The 24,608-nt window shown below is 40.0% G+C and overlaps 1 protein-coding gene across 6 annotated transcripts in view; it reads left to right on the top strand.

The window, feature by feature from the left end:
* The window catches only part of MET (MET proto-oncogene, receptor tyrosine kinase), an 87,412-nt gene extending 74,242 nt beyond the window's left edge, over positions 1–13,170 (top strand). For all 6 annotated transcript variants that reach the window (XM_039571174.1, XM_039571172.1, XM_039571173.1 and 3 more), the window contains 9 exons: positions 131–287; positions 1,111–1,251; positions 3,581–3,811; positions 6,179–6,259; positions 6,877–7,058; positions 8,631–8,740; positions 11,228–11,393; positions 12,294–12,430; positions 12,569–13,170. In XM_039571174.1, coding sequence (XP_039427108.1) covers positions 131–287; positions 1,111–1,251; positions 3,581–3,811; positions 6,179–6,259; positions 6,877–7,058; positions 8,631–8,740; positions 11,228–11,393; positions 12,294–12,430; positions 12,569–12,779 — 1,416 coding nt within the window. In that variant the 3' untranslated portion in view covers positions 12,780–13,170. The remainder of the gene's footprint in view (positions 1–130; positions 288–1,110; positions 1,252–3,580; positions 3,812–6,178; positions 6,260–6,876; positions 7,059–8,630; positions 8,741–11,227; positions 11,394–12,293; positions 12,431–12,568) is intronic.
* Positions 13,171–24,608: the final 11,438 nt, after the last annotated feature.

Here is a 24,608-nt window from a genome sequence, read left to right as displayed (position 1 = left end):
TCACAGTACAGCATCACAAAATCAAGATTTAATACATACGGGACATATCAGCTCATACTTTAGTACTAATAATCTAGTTCTTGCTTGTCTTTGGAAATCATTACACTATTTTTTTTCTTTGTTATTTCAGTGGAAGCAAGAAGTTTTGTCAACAGTTATCGGAAAAGTGCTGATCCGGCAAGATCAGAATTTCACGGGACTAATTGCTGGAATTCTTTCAACATTAGTCTTAATCTTTATCTTTTTGGTGGTTTTCTTCTGGAGAAGGAAGAAGAAACAAATTAAAGGTCCATCATAGTCAATCCCATAAAATAATTCCATTATTATATCTTAGATTTTAAAAATTGATATAATTCTATGCTTTGCTTAACTGTCATGCACTACCCTGTTGTAACCTGTCAGCAGAGGTTTCACAATCCAGTCCCAATGTTTATTTGCATTTCAGTGCTTGGCAAGAGCCTGAGCTGGGTGAAGGGCCATATTATGCCTTAAGCAGAAGGATTTCGGAGGAACTCTGAGCTATTAGGAAAACTTAGTAACTTCTCTTCCCTAATCAGCTTTGGAAGAGGGGATGACATGGAAGAGTCAATGACATGCATGGAATCACGAGTACTTCAGCTTCATCCAGTTGCCTTTCATTCCTCCAGGCTGTGCCTGAGTTGTGCAAGACACAGAGCACTGCAGTCTCCAGGTCTCTCTTCACCCCAAATCAGGAACTTGCTCAGACTCTGGTTCTTCTCTGGCCCCTGTGTCTGGGTTTCCTTCCAGTGGGAGCTGCCACACTATGTAAGGTGGGAGGAGAAGGGGAGCTGGTGTATAACCAACTCTTGTCCTGATGCAGTATCACAGCCCATGAAGCTGGCCTTGGGGTCTTCAAATCTGTCTTTGATCTTCCAGTATGGCTAAGAGTGGGTCTTCAACACAAGATTTTTTTGCAAAAAATCTTGCACTGTAAAAACAGCTCAAGTCCTACACATCTGCCACAGTAACAACCTGATCCTCTTCCCAGCAGAGCAGAACATCTAAATTTAAATAAATAGATAGATAAATCAATATTGGCATACCAAAAACATGAGGGTTTTCTAATATTTCTTTCTCCTCCCCTTTCAGATCTGGGAAGCGACCTAGTTCGTTATGATGGCAGAGTGCACACTCCTCATCTGGACAGGCTGGTGAGTGCAAGGAGTGTAAGTCCAACAACAGAAATGGTTTCAAGCGAATCTGTAGACTACAGATCAACTTTTCTAGAAGGTACGCCTCTATTAGGAATCTGTATGTAGGATATTTTATACATCTTGATTTTCATGTGTCTTCAGATGATAGCTATTTTGATCAGTATCCTAATTTCAGTTTCTCATCTGATTTGTTTGTGTCTGCATTTTTGGGAGTCTCATGTGTTCGCAGGCTTGCTATTTTACCTGAGCTTCTCAGGTGCTTCCCAAGATTAAGGTGCAAAGGATTTTTACTTTTATTCACGTTGAAGGAATAAATAAAATACAATACAATACTCTCTATAAATATGCTCCACAAGTTATTAGGAGCTAGTGTATATAGTGTTTCTGTCATAAGATCCATCATACCATGCACAAATCCACTCTGAAAAGACTGATTTTAAGGATAACATCAAGTGGCTGTAGGTTTAGTGTGTCTCAGTGACTTCCTACAGTTATAATAAAGCAGTTCTGTTGGCCCAACAACAGCCATGTAGTTTTGTAAACTGATATTCTTTTGTCTGTTAATGCCCCTCCTGTAAAATGGGACACTGTATAATGCAGAAATTAAGCTAAAAGGATATGAAGACTGTGACAAATTGAATGGAGGTCCATGTGCACCATTATGCCAGTCTCGAGGAAGAATAATCCTCTGCTGAATATATTTTTGTGCCGTATAATATGATTTTAAAGTGGGAATTCTTTAGAAGAGCAGTCTGCTACACTTATAATACCATGCTAGGCTGAACACCTCCTTTAACACATGTGGAGACCATGTTCTGTGATTACCATTAAAGAGCCTTTATCTATTAGGAGTTACCACATTATGGTGTGTGAGGTCTCACAGATATTTGTTAGTCTTGGTATAGACATAGTCTTGCACTATTTCTAGTGCTGCTGTATACTATGCAATAGAAATAACTCCAAATATTTATTCCACTTTTGCAAGCCCCAGTCACAGAGATATTTGAGAGACAGGCCTGTTCCCAGCTTCCCATATCGTTCTTTAATTGCTGCCACCAGCCCATACAGGAAGTTTCTTGATTGAAATATTTCCAAAGGGAAAGGAAAGCCTGTGACACTGGTTAGAAGCGAAAGCAGTATATGAGACAAAACTTTGCAAAGATCCTTGGTGGAAGGCAAATCCACAGTGGTCCTGAGGTCACTGTGTACTGGCAAAGCACAGTTGAGAGTGCATTCAAGAAGGGGATGTTCACCTAATGTTCCCATAGAAATGTTTATGTCAATATTATCAAAGAATAAAATAAAAGAAACATTAGAAAATGTGCAGGTTTACATTTAGCAGCTTCAAAAATTATTTTGCAGCCATGGCTAGATTATTTTACTGTGTTTATTAAATAGGTATTTGCCCTTAGTTACAAATAAATTCATTTGTTAGTGTAGGAGTTGGTATTTTTACTCCTAGATAAAATAACAGAATATTTCTCAGGACCCAGAGTGATAAAAGCACTTTATAAAAATTCCACAGGTTTTATGCAGAAATAAATAAAGAATGTCTATACAATGTCTTTTACTTATTGTAATAAAATACATAATCATTTTTGTTGGTAAATTTACTTTCCTTTTTTTTGTTTTTGGCCCTGGACTAAGTTCAGCTCATTGACGCCACTGAAATAATTCCAGACTGAAATCACACAAAATACTAGGGAAAAGATTTTAAACAAAACCAATTTGAAATACCTGAACAACATGCTGTTGATTAAAAAAAAAATCTCAAATAGATACTCCTGGACTTACTGAAATATTTTAGTTTCTGCTATATCAGATGGCTCATGTTATTTTCATGAGTAGCACCAACTGTATTATCTTCAGCAGTTACAGGAAATGAATCACCTCTAGGCATTTCCCTGGTTGAATATTTACCATTGGATAAATATAGCTAGTCACCAGCACTTTGGAAACCTTCATGAAGTGTTAAGTTCCCTACCAAATCAGAACATGACAATAATAGAAGGTTTCATGTTTTTAATTGTTCACTACCTCCTCCTCCCATATTGCTGTCATTTTTCTGTTTTACTCTTGTTACTTCCATTTACTAGAAATGCTATAACCTCTATTTGGCAAGAAGTGACAAGGCTTCATTCTATCCCCTCAGAAAAGTGGAAGTTTTGCCATTTACTTTCTTAAAAGTAGAGCTGAGACAAGCATAAGTTTCTAGTGACATGGTTATCCTGGAGGTTGGCAGATTACCAACGCGTATTTTCATTTTCCCTTTGTGACCAAAACTTCCGTAAAGCCAAGCCACTTCCAAACTGATAAAATCAAGCCTTGCTTACCAATGCAATAAAACTCTTCATTTTTCAAGGAGAAGTTTGAAAGGATTATAATAGTTTCTGTTCATCTTGCAGATCAGTTTCCAAGCATGTCTCAGAATGGATCATGCAGACCTGCCCAGTATCCTCACTCTGACCTCTCCCCGATTCTGTCTAGCGGAGACTCAGATTTAGCCAGTCCACTTCTCCAAACTAATGTCCACATTGACATCAGTGCCTTAAATCCTGACCTGGTCAAAGAAGTGCAGCATGTGGTTATTGGTGCCGACAGTCTGATTGTGCACTTCAGCGAAGTAATAGGAAGAGGTGGGTACTGCAACTCTTACCTTGCAAACTGCTCTTCTTTTTGCACACCCATTTATTATAAACCATTCTGAATAAGCTGTCTACAAAGATTTTTCAAGATTTTTACCTCTTATAGCATTGCATCTCATGCACTGAATCAAGCGGTAATGAAGGGGCTTTCCTTTGAAGTCAGTGCATTTGATCAGTTGGAGAAGACACCATCAGGAGAAAGGAGTCTACCAACTAATGAAGCTCTTTTGAACTCATGGACTTGATGGTCCCCCACCAGCTGCCTCAATCTCATCCTTTTCCAGGCTACAGAAAGCTCAGCCAGGCTTCTGATCCATGAGGTTGTGGTACAGGAGTGAATCTGCCGCAGGATATTACGTGAAACCTAAGGCACATACCTAAATGGCAGGGGATGCTGAGGCAGGAACACAAGTGACCTTAATGGAGCCCATTATCTGTCGGGATTGCTACATGACACAGGAGACTCCTGCAGTCATTAGTGTATACAGTGAAAGTCCCCGTGGCCCACGTGAAATGCCCACACCCCTTTTCCCTCCACAAGTTTCCACCAGCTCTGAGGAATTTTCTGCTTGTTTCCTCACAGCAAATGCTCTTCATTCCTCCTCATTCCTCCCTCATGCCAGTTGCAGAAATATGTAGCTCCTGATTCACTTTCCCTTAGTTTTGTCCCTGATTTAGCAGGTCTCCTATTTTTCTAAATTTCTCTCATCGCTCCTATTCCTCTACATCTTTGTAAGCAAGTTCCCTTCACCTTTCATAGTCCAAGGCAGTATTTCTGTTACAGACATTTATCAAACTCTCTATGATTGAGTACATATTAGTAACCAAAGTACAAACTGGATTTTTAGTATTTCTACAGATCACGCATGAGAGGTCTCTTGTTGAGTATCAAGATACTGATAAAAAATTTGCTATAAATTATATTCTTAATGCCTCTTCTGCAGGAAAAGTCACAAATCAAACAAACAGTCAGTGTGTTTCAATTCTATGTATTATACTTCATCATCCCCAAAGCAAGGGTGGGCCTTTTTCTTTTCTTTTTTGTTTTGGAAAACTCCAAGTAATTTCCCATTTTTTAAATGTTGAAAAATATCTGGAATGACACCAAGATAATTAACCGTTTTAAATTTTCTCCTTTCTAACTAGAAATGGGCCAAACCCCAAAATATTTTAGACACACCCAATCCAAGCTTTAGGATTTGTGCCCAGGCTCCAAGCAATCTGTGGTCTGATGGGATTTTAGTTGCTTTTATAAAACAAACTTTGGATTAATTTTACCTCAAGCCAAAAGCAAAGCCAACTGAGCTCTGACCAGAGCTTAGGACTGGAACATAGTAGAATATATCAGATAGTCTTGTTCTCTGTAGAACTCACACTTAAGAAAAAAAATATTTTACTTTCTAACTGCAAATATTAGTATTTTAAAAGTGTCTGTGAAAGAAAGCCACAACTACATGTACATAATTTGATTTGGAGAAATTAATGCATGAGCCTGGAGCTCACACTTCACAGTTTCCCAAACTGGTTAACCTGACTTCTCATAGTAGGTTTTGGTAGACTACATCATTTGCTTGGCAGGAAAGCACAGGATTTCTGTGTCCCTGGCAGTTCATTTCACTGCTTAGACCATGAGAAAGAAGGCAATTTTTGCTCATGATCTTTTAGTGATATTTTACACTTGGAACTAGGCCGTAGAAAAAACTGCCAAGTGGTGTCATCAGTCTGTGACCTGTAGAGCAACTCCCAAACCATCCACGGCCAACACATCATTTTTAACATTCAACATTTTCCATGGAATAGCAAGACCTTAAGAGACTGTTAGCCCGGAGTGGCTGTCCTTTCCATCAGACACATCAGATGCATCGAGTCTGTACAGTCCAGTGTACCACTTAGCATGGTCTTGCAGATCACTGGGAACCACCAATCCAGTGGTCATGTCGGCTCCTAACTGCTGCCTGTGCCTTCCAGGTGCTCTCCTTTGACATCTACGTCACAGGAGAAGATGGTGGGAATGGGCTGACATGGGTTTTGTGTGCATAGTGATTACAAGAACATGAAATATTTGTGGCGCCAGCCTTGTCATTATTTATACTCTCCATTTAGGACAAGAAATACCAATTATGCTGCAAATAGAGTTTTCATTTTATGTAATGGTGGTTTTATGTAATGGTGATTTTATGCAATGGTGGTTTTATGTAATGGTTTTATGTGTTACTTAGGAAATATACATTACAAGTGTTGGGAATTGGACAGAAATGGAGTGTGATCACTTTCTTACACTGTAATTGCTACCCAGTGGAAAATACCAGAAAGCTAATTTTACTTCTTAAAACTAATATTGCTCATTTTTTTACACAGGACATTTTGGCTGTGTGTACCATGGGACATTGCTGGATAACGATAGCAGGAAAATTCATTGTGCTGTGAAGTCACTGAATAGTGAGTTACATGTTTAATAGTGAGACATTACTACTAATTCTAAAGATAACTGGGGTGAACCAATACACTACAGCGAAGTATACATTCACAAACAAAGATTCTTAGCTGCAGCTGAATCAGATTTATCTTTGGAGCAATTCCAGTTACTTCAGACTACCACAACACATTGGCATATACTTTTACATCAAATGAAATGTCCATATATTTCCTCTACAAAGAAAAGAAAACTGGAAAATAAGGGAAAGGTAGTGTCATTTTTTTATTCTACTGGGTACTGAAGATTTGGGTTTGGAAGTTAAATTGCTGAAGAGTGGGCAAAGCTGCTGGAAAAACAGGAAGATGCTGTAACATTTATTAAGGACTTCACTCAAGTGTTGTTATTCAATTTTAAATCGTTCAAAATAAGAAATGGAGAAACAGAATTAAAATCACCAACAGCCTGTATTTGGTCATTGTAGGAAAACCAATGCACATGACCTGGTTGTAATGTGGGAGGTGGGGAGCATGTCTGTAGTCTCTCATTATCACTTTTTTGTGCAATGATATGCTGTAGAGAAATGAAACCTAGTTTGTTTCTGTCTCTTTTAATTAATTCCTTTTATTACTGGATTTCTCAGGGATTACAGACCTGGAAGAAGTAGCTCAGTTTCTGAAAGAAGGAATAATCATGAAAGATTTCACTCATCCCAATGTTCTATCACTCCTGGGAATCTGTTTGCCCAATGAAGGATCCCCATTAGTTGTTCTTCCATACATGAAACATGGAGATCTTCGAAACTTCATTAGGAATGAGACTCACGTAAGTACATGGTGAGGTACAAATGGCAATGCAAGTCTGGCCACACCCTGCTCCAACACCACACGTTATAAGCTCTCATAATTACATTATGTCTGCAACTTGCTGCTGTTACTGCACCTTAACCTTTAGCACTTGCTTAGTCTGGCATCAAGCCCAGCCACAGCACTGCCACTCCCTCCCCTCCCCCTCAAATTCCTCTCTAGAATGTTTCCCAGAAATTATCAGCAATAAGTATTTCTCATTTCCCATCCATAAGCCTCTTTATAAACAAATGTGTTTATGAGATCTAAGTCAAGGGGCCCAATCATCTGCTGGTTTAAACTGGCACATCTCTGTTGACTTTAGCACAGCTGTGCCAGTTGTCAACATCTGCTCTTCCAACTGCTAGGTAAGGGACATCCATGTCCAGCTAGTGTCGCAGTCCCTTTGTTATCAATATTTTTTCTTCTTATCTTAAGAAAGAAAACCAGGAACTGTTACACAAACTATGAGTACTCTCTTAGCAGCAGTCTTCCCCATTTCCATTGAAAGACTGTAGATTCCTCAGATGTGTCTCACTTGCTCTCTTTCAAGTATGAGATCACAGGTCTTACCTCAGGCAGTGTAAGCCCACTTTACACTGTAGTATTTCACCTATTTCACAGCGCTAGGACAATATAAAGTGACTCCTGAGCCGATAGGATTTTGTCCTTGCTTTTATGGCAAGCAACAATAGCCAGTACATTCAAAACTAAATGCATTTCGACAAATTTTTGGAGGAGTTAAGCTTTCTGAGGTAGGGACCTCTTCCCATTTGAGCTTTTTTCATTCTACAAGCACCAGGCCACTTGTCTGTAAATAGTGCCATGGTCCTTCCTGAAATAAACAGAATAATGACCACAGTTGATTCAGACTGTTCCACAGAATAAAATTATAAAGAGCAATGTCAACAAGAAAAAATCTGTGGTATCCTTACTACTACATAACAAGTCATATGATTGGATAAAAGATTTACAGGCTTATGCTTATACTTATTTTGATATTTAACATTTTCAGTATCATCTCACCATGTTGACCAGCAGAAGGGGTTAACAATCATTGCCAAAAATCTTCCTCTGGTAACTGCTAAGGTCTCATTTGCCTTTTTTATTACATCATACCGATGCACTTATTTGTCCCAAATAGCACTTTCTCTTTTCTTGGTCATCCCCAGCTGATGAGCTCCAAGTTCATAGTTAGTACCTTCTACTGAGTTACATGCTATCACTCTGAAGTTCACATATGTGAATTTTGTGTATCATCTGTGATGCTGAGGTTTCAGCATACTGTTCCACTTCCCAGGCCAGGTTATGCTACTTATGCTGCAAACTCTACTCTTCTGGAAACTGTCAGCTCTTTTGTTTTCTTATAGTGTGTTTTCTCACTGGAGGTAAGAAGTTGACCTAAACTTAAACCAGTTTCACTACAAGCACCAACCTGTCTTGATCATTCTGGTGTCAGGAGAGGTGTGTAAAACCTAAAGAGTCACAGCATAAAGCAGTCTGATCCTCGAGCTTCTGCATTCATTTTATCATAAATGTTTGTATTTTACAGAATCCAACAGTAAAAGATTTAATTGGATTTGGCCTTCAGGTCGCAAAAGGAATGAAATACCTTGCAAGTAAAAAGTTTGTCCATAGAGATTTGGCAGCAAGAAACTGTATGTAAGTACAAACATCTACTTTCAGCCACATTATCACACACTCTGCTGTGTAAAACACTGAGATGAAATAAATTAAAGCTTCCAGGATTCTGCTTTTTTTTAGTCAAAAGATGGTAGTTTTTTCATTGCTCTGCAATTATACTGATGTTTGTCTTGCATACTGATGAGCTACTCATCTTGCTAAGGGCTCATTTCTTACACATAAGCTTTTTTTGAGTGTGAGAAATAAGAAAGCTGAGGTGAACGTGTAGCCTCTCAAAATCTTTGGTTAGAGTTTAAAAGGCATCTCCTAAGGGAAGTTAAACTGCTGTTGCCTCAACTTGCTGTGCTTCCACCCAGCCTCTTCAGAAGCAGAATGTCTCTGCTGCCACACCTAACCAGGAGGGAGAGGAACACAGGGGAACTTTGTGAGAAAAACGGGAGCACAAAGAAACACCAGTGAGACCTCTTGACAGTAGTCTTTCATTACATAAGTATGAGCTTACTTTGGCTCAACTATGCACACAAATTAACATTCAAAGAATCTTACTAGTGTCTGGGAAGCCAGACAGTTCAGTTCCCACAAAGACAAACTGATACAGGAGTTGCCAATATGATTATGCTGATTTATCACCAATGTTGTGAATTAATGAGGCACAGCCTTAAACATTGGAGTTTATTTTTAGCACATCGTAAACTGGAGCTCTGGCTGCAAAAAGGTCATCATCTGTGACATCAGATATCTTACTCTTTTTTCAAAGGTGCACACCTGTGCAGCTGAAGAGCCTCTGAAAAAGAACATTTTCTTACAGGTGTTGGTTTTGTAAGGGATGAAAAAAGCCACAAGCAACATGATTTTCAGATTTCCTAAGAAGAAATCCATTGGGTTACTTAACAAAAGACCTAGTTAATCTAATCAAAGTCCAAATAGTGGCAACAGGACATTCCCCTTGGCCTACTGTCTCTTCCTTGGGTGAGGAAAGAACTCTCAGGGTGTCTCACATGACCACTGAATGACTGCTTTTGACTTCTGTAGGGTTCAGCACTTCAGAGCCTGGAGAGCTTCTGCCACAAGACCCGCTTTCCCCAGTGGCCATTGTGCAATGCAACACTCAGAAAGCACAGGCCCTGCCACAGTGGTGATGTCTATCAGAAAGGAAGCCAGCATGCAAATATAGTCCTCAGGGACTCTTAACTCTATTCCACTATCCTGGAAGAGGTGCAGAAACCTGCTATGGCATAAGACCCAACAAAGTTCCCTCCTACTTCCTTCATCAGATTAAGTTATAACATCAGTAAATACAGCAGGTGATTGTGTCCCATGCAGTGGGACTTCAACGGACCAGAGTTGTCCAGACAGAAACTTCATCAATTCAAGACAGCAAAATGCCATGTGTAGACACTGAGAGAGACAGGATCATTTAGCCCAGAGAAGGTTCAGGGGGATCTTATCCATATGTATAAACACCTGATATGGTGGATTAAAGAAGATGAAGCCAGATTCTTCTAAGTGGTGCTCAAGGACAGGCCACGAGGCAGTGGGCACAAATTGAAATAGAGAAAATTGCATTTAAGCATGGGGAGAAATTTTATTGTAAGGATGACTGAACACTGGCCCAGGTTGCCAGAGAGGTAATGGAGTCCTTATCCTCACAGATATTCAAAACCCACCTGGTCATGGTTCTGAGCAACCTGCAGTAGCTGACCCTGCTTTGAGCAGGGGAGGTAGTGGTGAACCAAATGATCTTCAGGGGTCCCTTCCAACCACACCCATTCTGTGACTGTGTGATCCTGTAAAGAAGCCCAAAAGGAAGTGCTTGCTGTGACGAGGTCTGCACATACAATGAAAGATAGGCTTGAACATGCCAATACCCACACTCTATCTGTTTGTGACAACGGTGCCACTTACCAGGACAAATACCAAGCTTAGGCCTAAGAAGCAAAGCTAGGGAGGTCTTCTGGTATGGCTGAGATGTCATCCCAACAGAACTTTTGTTATGCCATCATTTTCCCCCAGAACAGACACCAAACTCATCCTTAATTACAGGACTACATTATTGCATAAAGGCAGTCACTGAGATAATGATGGATCCCTCTTTATGAAAACTGAGAGTAAGTAGGAAAGGTGATGCACTGACTTGGATGAGCAGGTTTTAAGGATACAGAAGAAAAAGCAGCTATGGAAGAAATGATGTAGCATTCAATCAGGATGTATAGGCTATTAGCAAAAATCTTTTTATACACAGCAATTGTTCTAAAATAACTATAATTCAAATTGTATTATTAATACAGTATTGGTCATTTCCTGAGTTCATTCACTGTGTTAAATGGGTGTCAAATATACTTTGCTGCACTTTTTGTTTCAGTGTAACATTAGTTCATAGATCCAAAATAAAGTACTGCCATCCAAAGTCACAGTCTCAAAAATGTAAGTCAGTCATTATAATCCACCATCACAGTAAATCTTGGCCTGCTCAGTTGCAAATAATACCTTTTGTCATTTCCATAGGTTGGATGAAAAATTTACTGTCAAGGTTGCTGATTTTGGTCTTGCTAGAGATGTCTATGATAAAGAATACTACAGTGTGCACAATAAAACAGGAGCTAAACTGCCAGTGAAATGGATGGCTTTAGAAAGTTTACAAACTCAGAAGTTCACAACAAAGTCAGATGTGGTAATGTACAACCATATTTGTATCACCTATTTATTTCTTTTATATTGCCTGAGGCATCTTTCTAATATTTAATTAATGAAACAACTCCAAATCAAAACTTATATTTGAATCTAACTTTAGTTCACATAAGAATAAAAGACTCTTTCTACATGCAGAAAGTGCATTTGTCCCAATCACAAAGCAAGAAGTTGTTCTGATTATATCTTACTGCTCAGGGAAAAATTAGGGGTTTAACTCTGTTCCAAGGGAAAGTAAGGACATTCCAAGAAGCTAGGTTGGAGCTGAACCCTGCTATAGGAGGGGCTCTGGAAAGCTTGACAGAACAGGTTAACATGGAGACTTGTAAAAGTTAATAGTTCTCCAAAATACTTTATTTGCTTTATAAATACTTACTGGGTGCCTACAGCAATTTCAAGTATTACCTGGCCATTTATGAAGAAAATATTGTTAAGATGAAGTCAGTTGGCTGGATTGCTTTGTATTTTAGCTCTCCTTTCAATCCAGATTCAGATTAACCTGTGATGCATAGAATTTTCACCGTGTATACTGTCTTCAGCACATATTTGCACTGAGTTAGTCAGATCATCAGCTCATGTAAACTGGCAGAGCTCCATTAACCTCAAAAGAGGTCTGCCAATTTATACCAGCAAAGTAGCAGGCCTATGGGCTTTTATTTTCTTTAATTTACTTAGTTGAGATTCTCTGGCTCTTATTTAAGTGACTCCTCAAGTCCCTACAGCATTTATTAGCCCACTTAAAAGAAAGCTGAATGCAGTAAAACAACTTTTCAAAGGAAAATCCATGCAGTTGAATGCTTAAATCTGTCAAACCATCTTCTAAAACAGAAATGTAAATGCCTCCAACCCTTTAACTTTTTGGGTTTTTTCTTTGTTTTCTTAGTGGTCCTTTGGTGTATTGTTATGGGAACTTATGACACGAGGGGCACCACCTTATCCTGATGTAAATTCTTTTGATATAACTGTTTACTTACTACAAGGAAGAAGGCTGCTGCAACCTGAATACTGCCCTGATCCACTGTAAGTAAACAGTTTGCAAAGGCTTGTGCAAATGCTGATGATTCTGGTACTATAGTAATTGAGACTGAAAGAGAGGGTTGGGGTTTTTTTCTTTTTATGTGATTTCATAATTGAACACTTCTTTTATTTGAATGGCAGGTATGAAGTCATGCTGAAGTGCTGGCATCCGAAACCTGAGATGCGTCCAGCATTTTCTGAACTTGTTTCAAAAATATCAACAATCTTCTCCACTTTTATTGGGGAACACTATGTTCATGTCAATGCTACTTATGTCAATGTGAAGTGCATTGCTCCCTATCCTTCTCTTTTATCATCACAAGACAACACAGACATGGATGTTGACACATGACGGGTATGTCTGAAATTGAGGAAAATCCATTCTTAGTTGTATGAACAAAAAGCAAAACATTTTGTCCACTAGTTTTTACTGCCCGGTCTTTGTGAGAACACTGTTGCACATGTTTATGTTGTTGCCCAACTTGCACTAGTACAAGGACACGATATCATATTGTTTAAGGATACGGGATTCCATAAACCATCACAGTAATTTCCAAGTATTTGGAGAACTGCATCAATTTACCAAATGGAAATGTGGTGTGCTACCACCCAGAGCTGGTTCCCACAAACTGTCATTAATGTGTGCTCAGACCCAAGAACAAAGATTCATCATTAATGCCATGAAAGTAGAATATCAATCAATATGCTGGAAGGACTGTTACTGTGCATGTACTTTAGGATAACGAGCAGTGCAGAAATGGTTTTCACACAAATGGCCAAGAAAAGCAATGAGAGTTACAAGAGTTTAAAATGTACTTTCATCCCACATGGGACAAACTCTGGATTTTTGAACTACATCAACAAGGTTTCTAAGAACCTAGGCAGCCAAGATAGCCAGCCTCATGGTCAGTGTCTTAACAGAAATCAAAATCAAGAAATGTGCAGTAAAATAAGTATAGAAAAGTACGATTGTGTAGGGAGTGGGTGAGGAAGGCCAAGGCAAAACTGGAACTGAACCTGGCAAGGGATGCAAAGAATAACAGAAAGGGCTTCTACACGTACTTTAATCGGAAAAGTAAGGTTAAAGAAGGTGTTCCCCCTCTGTTAAGCAATGCTGGTGGACGAGAAGAAGACTGAGGTACTTAACTTTTTTTCCTCAGTCTTCAATGGCAACCTCTCTTCCCACACCTCTTGAGTGGATGTATGACAGGATGAGGACTGGGAGAGCAAAGCCCCTCCCACTGTAAGCAAAGATCAGGTTCATGACTGCCCAGGGAACATGAATGTGCACAAGTCTATGGGACCGGACGAAATGTATCCCAGAGTCCTGAAGGAACTGGCTGATGCAGTTGCCAAGCCACTCTCCATGATATTCAAAAAGTCATGGCAGTCAGAGGAAGTCCCAGGTGACTGGAAAAAGGGGAACAGTGTACCTATCTTTAAGAAGAAAACAAAGAACAACCCTGGGAACTACCAACCTGTCAGCCCCACCTCTGTGCCTGGGAAGTCATGGAACAGGTCCTCCTAGAAGGTACATGAATGACAGGGCGGTCCTTCACCAGAACTCAAGAAGCACAGCTTCTCCAAGGGCAAGTGCTGCCTGACCAACCTAGTGGCCTTCTAGGATGGAGTGGCTACGTCAGTGGACAACGGAAGGGCTACCAGCTACCATTTATCTGGGCTTCTGTAAAGCCTTTCACATTGTCCCCCACAACATCCTTCTCTCTAAACTGGAGAGAGATGGATTTGATGGGTGGACTGTTAAATGGATAAGAAATTGTTTGGACAGTCACATCCAATCACATCCAGAGGGTAGTGGTCAATGGCTCGGAGTCCCAATGGCCATCAGTGAGAAGTGGTGTCCCTCAGGGGTCTGCGCTGGGACCAGTGTTATTTAGTATCTTCATTAATGGCATAGACAAAGGGCTCAAGTGCACCCTCAGCAGATTTGCAGGCGACACCAAGCTGAGTGGTGCAGCTGACACACCTGAAGGATGGGATGCCATCCAGAGGGACCTGGACAAGCTCAAGAAGTGGCATGGTGGGAATGTCATGGGTTCTAACAGGAGCAAGTGCAAGGTGCTGCAGCTGGGTCAGGGCAAACCCCTGTAACAATACAGGCTGGGGGATGAACAGATCCAGAGCGGCCCTGCCAAGAAGGACTTGGGGTTCATGAGAGGCTGGACATGAGCAGGCAAAGTGCCCTCCCAGCCCAGAAAGCCAATTGTATCCTGGGCTGCATCAAAAGCAGCGTGGCCAGCCGGTCAAGGGAGGGGATTCTGTCCCACTGCTCCACTCTGGTGAGACCCCACCTGGAGTGCTGCATCCAGCTCTGGGGCCCCATCACAGGAAGGACATCAACCATGATGACCAGAGAGTTGGAGTACCTCTTCAGTGGGGAAAGGCTGGGAGAATTGGGATTGTTTAGCCTGGTAGTGAGAAGGCTTTGGGGTGACCCAATTGTGGCCTGAAGGAAACTTACAGGAAAGATGGAACAAGACTGTTTACAAAGGCATGTAGTGACAGAACAAGGGGCAATGAGTTTAAATTGAAGGAGAGTAGGTTTAAATTAGATATTGGAAAAAAAATCTTTACTGTGAGGGTGGTGATGCACTGGAACTGGTTGTCCAGGGAAGTTGTGAATGCCCCATCCCTGGAATGTTCAACATTCGTCAATGTACCCACAGCAGAGGGGCTGGAATTAGGACGATCTTCAAGGTCCCTTCCAACCCAGGCCATTCTATGATTCTCCGATTCGATGTCAGTCTCACCAGTTCTCTGGTATAGTCAGATGGTACAAAAACAAAGGAAAAATCATCTAGCTTAAAGCATTCCTATTATCAACATTATTCCAACATTCAACCATTTCTTTGAGTCAAACAGCCTATAGCAACAGATCTCTTGCTGAAAAATGCAAAGCCTCCATTTCTTTCAATAAAGAATGAATCACTCTGAGAATGAAAACTTGAAGGCTGCTGTCTGGTGAGTCACTTGGTGAGCAGTGGAAGCTCTGCCAGCTACCCTTGGGTGGAGCTGCCAACAAAGGTGAGTAAAGAGCAGAAGTGTTGCAGGCAGCCCTGACCTAAAAAGACACCACCATAGCAAGCATATCAGTAACTTCTTCATACCAGCCCTGAAGAGCAGAGAAGACTGATCAAAAGAAGAAATGGCTTTAGGCCCTCTTTACTCTCTTCTTAGATCACACAACCCAGTGAATTATGATACCTACTTTTAATGCTAAGTTATAACCAGAGAAACAGTTTTGAAAAGAGATAGTAAATAAAACTTCCATTCATTAGGGAAGGGTACTGTAACTTTAGGGCAAACATCATATGTCATTTCTGTTCCTGTGGAATTCTGTGCATACTACTGTATAGCTTGTTTAGAATAGGATAGAACTGGGTTTGTTGGTGTAAACACATAAAGTATTCTATTTTTATATTAAAATAAAAAGTTTATTTTTAATGACATTTACAAAGTTTGGTTAGGCCACAAAATACTGCACTGTGAACATTTCAGAAAACGTTTGTCAATGTACATGATTCATAAATTGTAGCAACCTTAAGAAATACTGTGTAAATATTAAAAAGGAAAAGAACTGACTGTAAACACACTCCACCCTACGTCTAATATCTCCATTGCTGTAGGCCAACCATTTTAAGATCTTCAAAGAGAGGTAGTGCAGATAAAGAACTCATATAAGGGAGATATATTGTTCTTGGGAGACTGTGTTATAACTGAAAGATTTATAATGAGGGCAGAGTGTGTAGGCAAGCTATGAGCAGATAATATTGTATTGTGTTTCATCACCACTTTCATTTCAGCAATGAACTCTCATGTCTGCTGAGAGTGATACTAATTGTAGATTGCTCAAAGACAAAAGGCTTTGCTGCAGGCAAAAAAAAATCATCTCTATGGTTGTTAAAACAGCTAAGGAAGTTTATGACACATAGATTTGGAAAAGTTACTCCAAACTTGTACGTACATGCTTGAGGAACGCTGCAATGTGAAACAGAGGACATTTTTACTATTTATGAACTTTTGCTTAATAAAGTTAATGTTGTGTCTGGGACACCTGTAAGAATATGTGATTCTGGTAAAGATTTGATGTTAGTAAGTTCATATATCTGCAAAGAGTTGAATGGTACTTTTGTTTATAGTTGTTGTTATGACTTAATAAACATGTTATTAAAATGAATTATTGTAATACTTTCTGCTCCTAGTGCTATAATTACTGTTCACATTGACTGTTAAACTGACAAGTCTGTCTGTATGCTTTTTCTGACTAACATGGGAAGAGCAACCTGTGGAACTGTGGGAGAGAGGGGGAAAAAAACTCAGAAACATAAAAATACAGAGTGCACCAATAAATCAAACACACAGTTCATCAGCCTCCTACCCATTAATACACTAGAGGAAGGTGCTGAATATTTGTTGTCAACAACTGTGGCATAGTCTGTTTGAATAGGAAGCCTCTTGCCTAACCACAGGCTATACCCATACAAAGCTTTAAAATTCTTGATGCACTTGGAGTTGGGGTGGCATTTGAAGCTTGGAATTTAGCTATCATAAGGACTACCTGCATGGCCCAACAAGGATGCCTGCACTTGTGTTTGGTATCCAAGTCCCTAATCAGCCATGATCCACAAGAAATTTCAAGTACCTGAATCTGTGTCCATCAGGGTCATCCATCCCGTGTTTCATGTCTGCAAGGTTTTTTGTATTTGTGACACCTGAAGAGAGAAGCATTGCAGTCCACAGAGCTCTTGGTTCTTCAGAGCAAGAGGAGCCAGCCCCACCCTTCTCCCACATATGTCCTCCCAGTTACATGACATGTCTGCCACTGGATTCACAAGTTTCCTTTGGCGAAGAGTATTTTTAATTGGGTACCCCACAAACACTGCAACACACACTGGCCTGTGCCACTCTTATGTCAGACAACACTAGAAGCTTATTTCTCCAGTGTCTAATCTCAGGGGAACATTTTGTACTTAACTCACTCAAAAATATTTCAGTGCACAACATCTGATTGATGGCAGACTGAACATGAGCCAGTGTGTGCCCAAGTGGCCAAGAAAGCCAATGGCATCCTGGGTTGGATCAGCAATAGTGTAGCAGAACCAGGGAAGTGATTCCTTTCCTGCACTTGGCACTGGTGAGGCCGCACCTTGAGTGCTCTGTCCAGTTCTGGGCTGCCCAGTTTAGGAAGGATGTTGAGATGCTGGAGGGTGTCCAGAGAAGGGCAACAAAGCTGGTGAAGGGTCTGGAACACAAGTCCTGTGAGGAGCAGCTGAGGGAGCTGGGGTTGTGTATCCTGGAGAAGAAGAGGTTCAGGGGAGACCTTATTGCTCTCTACAACCACCTGAAAGGAGCCTGTAGCCAGGTGAGGGTCGGCCTCTTCTCCCAGGCAAACAGAGACAGGACAAGAGGACACAGTCTTAAGCTGCACCAGGGGAGGTTTAGGCTGGACATTAGGAAGAAGTTCTTCACAGAGAGTGATTGGGCACTGGACTGGGCTGCCCAGGAAGGTGGTGGAATCACCATCCCTGGAGGTGTTTTTAAAAAGACTGGATGTGGCACTCAGTGCCACAGTCCAGTTGAAAAGGTGACGTTAGGTCATAGGTTGGACTTGATGATCTCAAAGGTCTTCTCCAACCTAGTAAATTCTGTGATATCAGCTGATTAAAAACAGCATTTATATGCTCTTGTCATTTCAAAATATCAGGAAAATGCAACATCAAAACACATTTTCTCCAGACACATTTACTTCTAAACAAAAGTATATATGCTCAGTTTCAACTCAAAGTATATTTCAGGGAAAAGATCAGACTAGATGATCTCCAGAAATCCCTTCTAACCCTAAATATTCTTTTATTCTGTGAAAAAGGCATTGAAAATAGTAGCTAAGAATGAAAACATTTTGCTATATCACAAGACCAATCCATTTTTTATTCTAGTTACTTACATTTAATTTATTTTCCAATAAATTTTCAGGATTTCCCTGGAAAGTCAGTAAAAAAATCTCCAAGGTTTTTGTGCAGTCTGCTATTAATACCAGGGTCTTCAGTCTAAACCAGTGTAACACGCAGTCAAATGATGGTCTGAACTTAAATACCAGATTTGTAACACATTCCTCTGATTACTTCTCATGATTTCTCAGGGATGCTATATATTGTGTTTTTGAAAGGGTCAACAGAATCACAAGCTTCCCATGCTCAGTTTTTCATCCTAGTAATTTTGTTTATACCAGGTACACACTGCAGCAGATCTGCAGCTGACCTACACTGGCAGGCTTCCCACCGCAGGAATATTAACAGTGGATGGGGCCCATGTCAAAACATTGCATAACAGATACCCTACATAAAAGCCAAGAGATTGAAAAATAGGGAGGGATATCCTCACCCCACAGAAATTTTCCTATTGGTTTCACACCAACTTTTTTGAGTGCACTATTAACTCAACCATTGAGAGTCATTTGCCTTTATTTAGGAAGATTTTTAATCCATTGAGAGTAATTTCCCTCTATTAAGGAAGATTTTTAATACATCCAACAACATTAAAAGTTTCCAAAACAAAGGAAAATGGTACACAGTACCATTGGGTTGCTAAGGCTTTGCATATTGCCAATTTTCTGTCTCTGGTGTTAAAATCAGTCATGAAGAAGAGACCTACATGCTTTATGTAAATAAATTATGAGGTTGCAATTTGAATTACAGTGGCAAAAGCAGTACAGGTGAGCAACTGCAAAAGGGCCTCAAAATAATTTTATACCTAAACATGAAACTCTCCCTTCAGAAATTTCATTTCTGGGATTCAACCATAATACTGTATCAGAGGAAAAGGTCATAGCAGACAAATGAAATAGAAAATTTAATAGGTTTTTTACTCACTAAGCAAAACATCTATTCCTGAAAATTCCAATTTCCATTCTTTTTAACAAACAGGTCATGAACTGAGTATTCCAAGCATGAAGGAAAGACACAGGAAATCCTAGGGTTGTGCCAAACTGATTAGTAAAAACATTTACAAGAAATTCTGAACTCACAGACAGCAGGGAGAACTCAGAACAACTTTATCAACTCAACAGACACCAGCCCAGTGGAAATCAGCCTCTCACCCCAAAACTGTGCTCTGACACTAAACCTGAATTTGCCTTTTGCAATCCCCATCCACCTGCTAACACTACAGGTGCAATCACTTCCAGGGAGGATACCAAAAGAGTCTTCCTGATTAAGGTTAAGCACTTGTAGCCACTCCATGACCTCCTGGGGGACAGAAGAGAAAAGATTTCTGTTTTGTAAGAATCTGCTTCCCTGGCTGCTGTTACTATTAATTTTGGTGCTTTCCTTTCAAGAGCCAGCAGCCTCCTCCCTACACAAAATGCCTGGGGAGAGACCCTCAGCAGAAGGTACAACCCTGCAATATTCAGCCCAGGGAGAGCCTCTGGTGTCCATGTGCTTGTCTGTTTCAGCAGTACTTTGATGCAGCCCAGCTCTGTTTGGAGGTTCATTAGTATCTGACGAACATTTTCTTACATTCATTATGACAACTTAACAGGGAAGTCATCCTTGCTTGGGCCTCTGAGGCTCTGTGCATTTCTACAAACACCATGCATTAACACTTGCCAGGTTCTAATTACACACATTGAGACCCTCTCTGGCACAAATGACAGTTGAATATCCTCCTTTAGGATGTGAAAAACGTTATTGCCAAAAACTTTAGGGTGCATGACCAAACATGGACACCTCAGCTGCCAGGAGGCTGCAGCTCACTGGGGCAGTTGGCATGCTTTACAAGTGTGACAAAACCGAACGCAAATGCTAAAAATAGAGTTTGAAATTTAATTAGGAAGGAAAAAAGGCCTCCAGACAACAGTGGAATATTCTCTATCTTGTGTGGCTCAATATAAAATAAAGGCAATTTAAGAAAGAGAGCGGAGCTGCAGCCTGTTGGAGCTCATGGCAGAGAATTGATGGCAAACACATGGGAAGATGTGACAACACGTACACTCTCGTCAGCAAGTGGAACATAAAAAGGAGTGAGTCACATCCAACTCCAATTGCATGTTATCAGTTTCTTTAAGCAAACCTTAGAAGACTGTTACAGGAACGACAACCATCATCAGAAGTTAAAAACACTTTCACCATGTAACTTTTTCATTTTGTAGAGAAATGTAATTAAATTGATAGCTTTTTCATTCACCCTCAGTTACTGGAAATGTATCTATTGAAATTACCTGGTCTATTAAATCACTAGCCATGCCTACATGATATATCTGCCACCTGGCCACAAGAACTGCAACAGCATTGAAACATTTCCCTCAAGGGTCAATAGCTCAATAATTGTAAAAATGCTTCAGCACTGCTGTGTCCTCCATATACCTTTAAGCACCAACTTGTTGTAGCTATTGTCAGAACTTTCGAACAGTAGCTCTGAATCAGATGGGAAGAGGGTAAAAAATTGTCATGCCCATGCAGTTCCCATGAATCATGTCACTGAAGTGATGGAAACAAACTCACCTCATTGAAAGGTGTAGCCTGGGCTGCTGTATGAAGTGCAGGTAAACAAAGGGCATCTAAGTCAGAACTATTTCTACTTCTTTTTATGAATATTAAGTTTACTCAAAAAAAAACCCTGTACATCTGTAATAACCATGATAAAATATGTTTTCTAGGAATCTTACTGTTAATTTGTATCAGCAGGGTTTTCTTAAGACCGTCACAAAAATACAAAGTAAGTTATTTTAAAATGTGTTTAAATCTATGTCATATGTCTAGGACAGTCAAAATGCATCTGCCAATCCATTTGGATATATGAAGGGAATTCTTTTCTATTAGCCATTCTGAGCACCTTGAGATAGGTTTTGTTTCTTCTGAAAGCTGAGTTTGAGTCAAGGGAAATTGATTTTGGGTTATTTAGCAGAAACTACATTTCTCTGCAGTACTTGAGGGTTCTTTTGTCTGCCAAAACTTATTTACCAAATACTGTGTCCTGGTTCCTGTCTCTAGTACCTTCAAACACTACCAGGAAGGCATCATCACATGGAGGTTCTGTGTACAAATACCTACACAATATTATTCTCTGTAGACAATCCTAAATAGCAAAATAAGGTCTGGACGGTGATGAACAATATGTTTATATCATTACTACTGTGCTGAACAAATCATTATTGACACAGCACTTCTCCCAAGTCCCCTCACTCCAAAGTCCTTATAGTACTTACCATGACTGCATTAAAATTTATGTAGTTGTATATTTTACTGCATAAAATGGTGAACAGTGTCAAAATAGTAACTTCGATGCAGGGAAAGTAGTGTCCATAAAGGTTAATGGCCCATACTGAAAAGCCAATAACAAATGTCTTTGCTTAATGAAATGCTTGGTTTAGATCATATTTTTCACACTGTGCTTCTGCTCTAGTCTGCCAAGCAGAGAGTATAAAACAGACTCATGACTCATTCATAAAGTACAACATACAGGAACAACACTCTGGTATTTTCAACCTGAATTCAAATCAACAAGATCTCATTACAGTGGAAAAAAAACACAACAAAACCCAACCCACCAAACTTCCTTTACCACCTGAATGAGAATATAGAAACTTTGTCCATTATTCCTACATTCAGCCACAATCAAGAAACTAGAGACTGCAAGAAGATCAAAGGATTTTACTGCTCAAGGTACCCAACACTATTTTCTACAAGTTTAATGCCACTGTTCCCCACCACTCTTACTACTACCCCTAAATAGCTAGGTCAAATTTTATGAGGAGTAATTTTAAAAGCTGGAAGAGCTCTCTCTGGAAAAAAGCCATCTGTTTGAAGTGCTCAACTGCAAGATCCGAAATGCTTCCCAGCATTTTTTCACTTCCCGATGTACTGCAAGTTCCAAATATCTAAGCATAAAGTGACAGATTTGCACAGTTGCAAGGGAAATTCTGTTCAGTAATAAAGCAGAACTGAGCAGTAAGCTGTCAGATACAGGGGATCTGAACAAGGAGGGCTTTGGCTTATCTATGTTTTGCAATGCCAGTGTCGTGCTTTTCATGTACGTGAAAGGTATCCACAAATGCAGGCACTTACGTTGTGCAGTGGGTTTTCTTTAGGTACAGATTGCATATATATCACATCTTCCCACAAAGCTAAGCTACTCTTAGAGAATCTGAGAGATGTTTCTCAGTCTACAATAATTTTTAACTCAAGACAAGGGAAAACTGATAAAAGGCTGTTGAAAAAGCATCAAATCCATCCTACCTCTGTGATCAGCTAACATCAGTACATTGTTCAACATGAACGTATTAATCAGTAATGCAGTCTACAGCATACAGCTCAAAAATCAATCACTCTGAGGAAGACTGGTTGAGGAAATTGATAGCACAATTATTTGTGATTAGGAAATACTGAAAATTGTAGAAATGTCATCAAAAAAGCCTCCTTCTTTCCTTCTAATCAAACATTCCTCTGTTTAAACAGCTAATGAAAACTTCAGCCTGCTATGATAAAGCCTAGTGCCAAGGCCTGAGGAGGAAAGCTGACCAGAGAATTAGCAGAAAGAACCAATTTTGGAGATACGAGTTTTCCTTTATTTTAATGAATTCTACTACCTAGTTTGGAGAGAGTGCTTTTCATAAATGCATTTCAAACCACTTGCACAGCAATACAGGGCTGGAAGACATGTCAGGAGATATTTAGTCCAACCCAGGTCACTAAGATAGGGAGAACACACTTAAGCTGCCTTGGCAAACATTTGTCTAAGGTGTTCTTTTAAAAAACCCACTTGTACAAGCTACAAGGATTTCAAGGTTTCAATATTTGTATAGCGCAAAAAGTTCTCCTGGATTTCTTTTCTAAATCTTTCTCACTTGATATGAGACCCATATCCTTCCTTTCGCCCCAACACTGGCTACATAGCCAACAAAAACTGTCAGGTTATTTATAGAAAAAATTTAAGCAAAGATGTCTCATCTTAATCTCATCTTTTCTCAGATAAAAAGCTCTTTTCAACTGTTAGTCGTAGCCTTTATTTTCTTAACATATTACATTTCTTCTTGCTGGTTCTTCCCAGTCTATCTTTATTTCCTTCTTTCTAAAGTGTGGTGCCAAGGATAAACTTGGTACTCTCAAAATGTACCACTTTATAGAGTGATTAGGTCAGCAGTTGTGTTGTTCATAGCTAAATTAAGTCACCAATAATGTTTGTCTGGACAAACAACGTACTAGAGCACATTACGTGCTTAGAGGTTTTTTCCACAAACAGATTGAGAAATGTGGCTCTAGGTGCTAACAAGGCAAATAAATAACTTGCTTGAGGATCTTTCTGGTCATACAAGTTAGATGGGGCTGCAATACACTGAGTCCTCTTTTTTATAAGTCTATATCCTACTTTTGTCTTCAGGTGATGTCCCTCCCCTAACTCATTCTTTTGTGATTACCTTAGTTGAACCACTGCAGTCAGGAAAGCTGCCTCAAGAGGAAAACTTTTAACTAAAGAGCTACAGCAAAGCCAGGAGCACAAGCTCAAGTTAGTTGGAACCCTAATCCTTCAATCCCTTAGCCTGCATTAACTAATAAAATTCACTTAAAAGAATATTACATTCATTTTACATAACACATATTTTTGAATATATATGTATTCAGTGGTTTCACACTTCCTTTGTCTCTATTTTAATTAACTTTCATCCATTAACTTTGAATAACTTGCATAATCCAGCCAGGCAATACCAAAGAATGAGTGATCTCTGACTTCCGAAAAGGGAGCTGGCCAAAAAGGAATTTCTTGAGCACTTATTCATGGATGGGTTAGGCAGAAAACAGGCCAGATTCAGGAAGCAGAGCAAAGCTAAGGGCACAATACAGACATTGTTCACAGTGCAATAGGAAGTTATGATATTTGGAAAGATGGAAACATCAGAGTTGGGTAGGTAAGGGAGGAGGCTCACTGAGGCTCCACGTTTGCAATGTTACACCAACATTCCTGCCAGTCTCTCCCTCATGTCAAACCTGATGCATGGAAAAAATGCCCAAGGGCCCCAGGAGGTGTCTCCTTCTGACAAGTGCTCTGAGGCCACTGACCCTGACAGAGAGCTCTGTCAGACTGCAGCCAGTGGGCAAGGGATGAAGAGGTGTCCCACTCAAACCCCTGAGAGAAGTTGTTTCTTCAGCAGTGCTTACACACACACTAG

Source organism: Corvus cornix, chromosome 1A, assembly GCF_000738735.6.
Source record: "Corvus cornix cornix isolate S_Up_H32 chromosome 1A, ASM73873v5, whole genome shotgun sequence".
NCBI lineage: Eukaryota > Metazoa > Chordata > Aves > Passeriformes > Corvidae > Corvus > Corvus cornix.
This window is presented reverse-complemented; position numbering and strand designations above follow the sequence as displayed.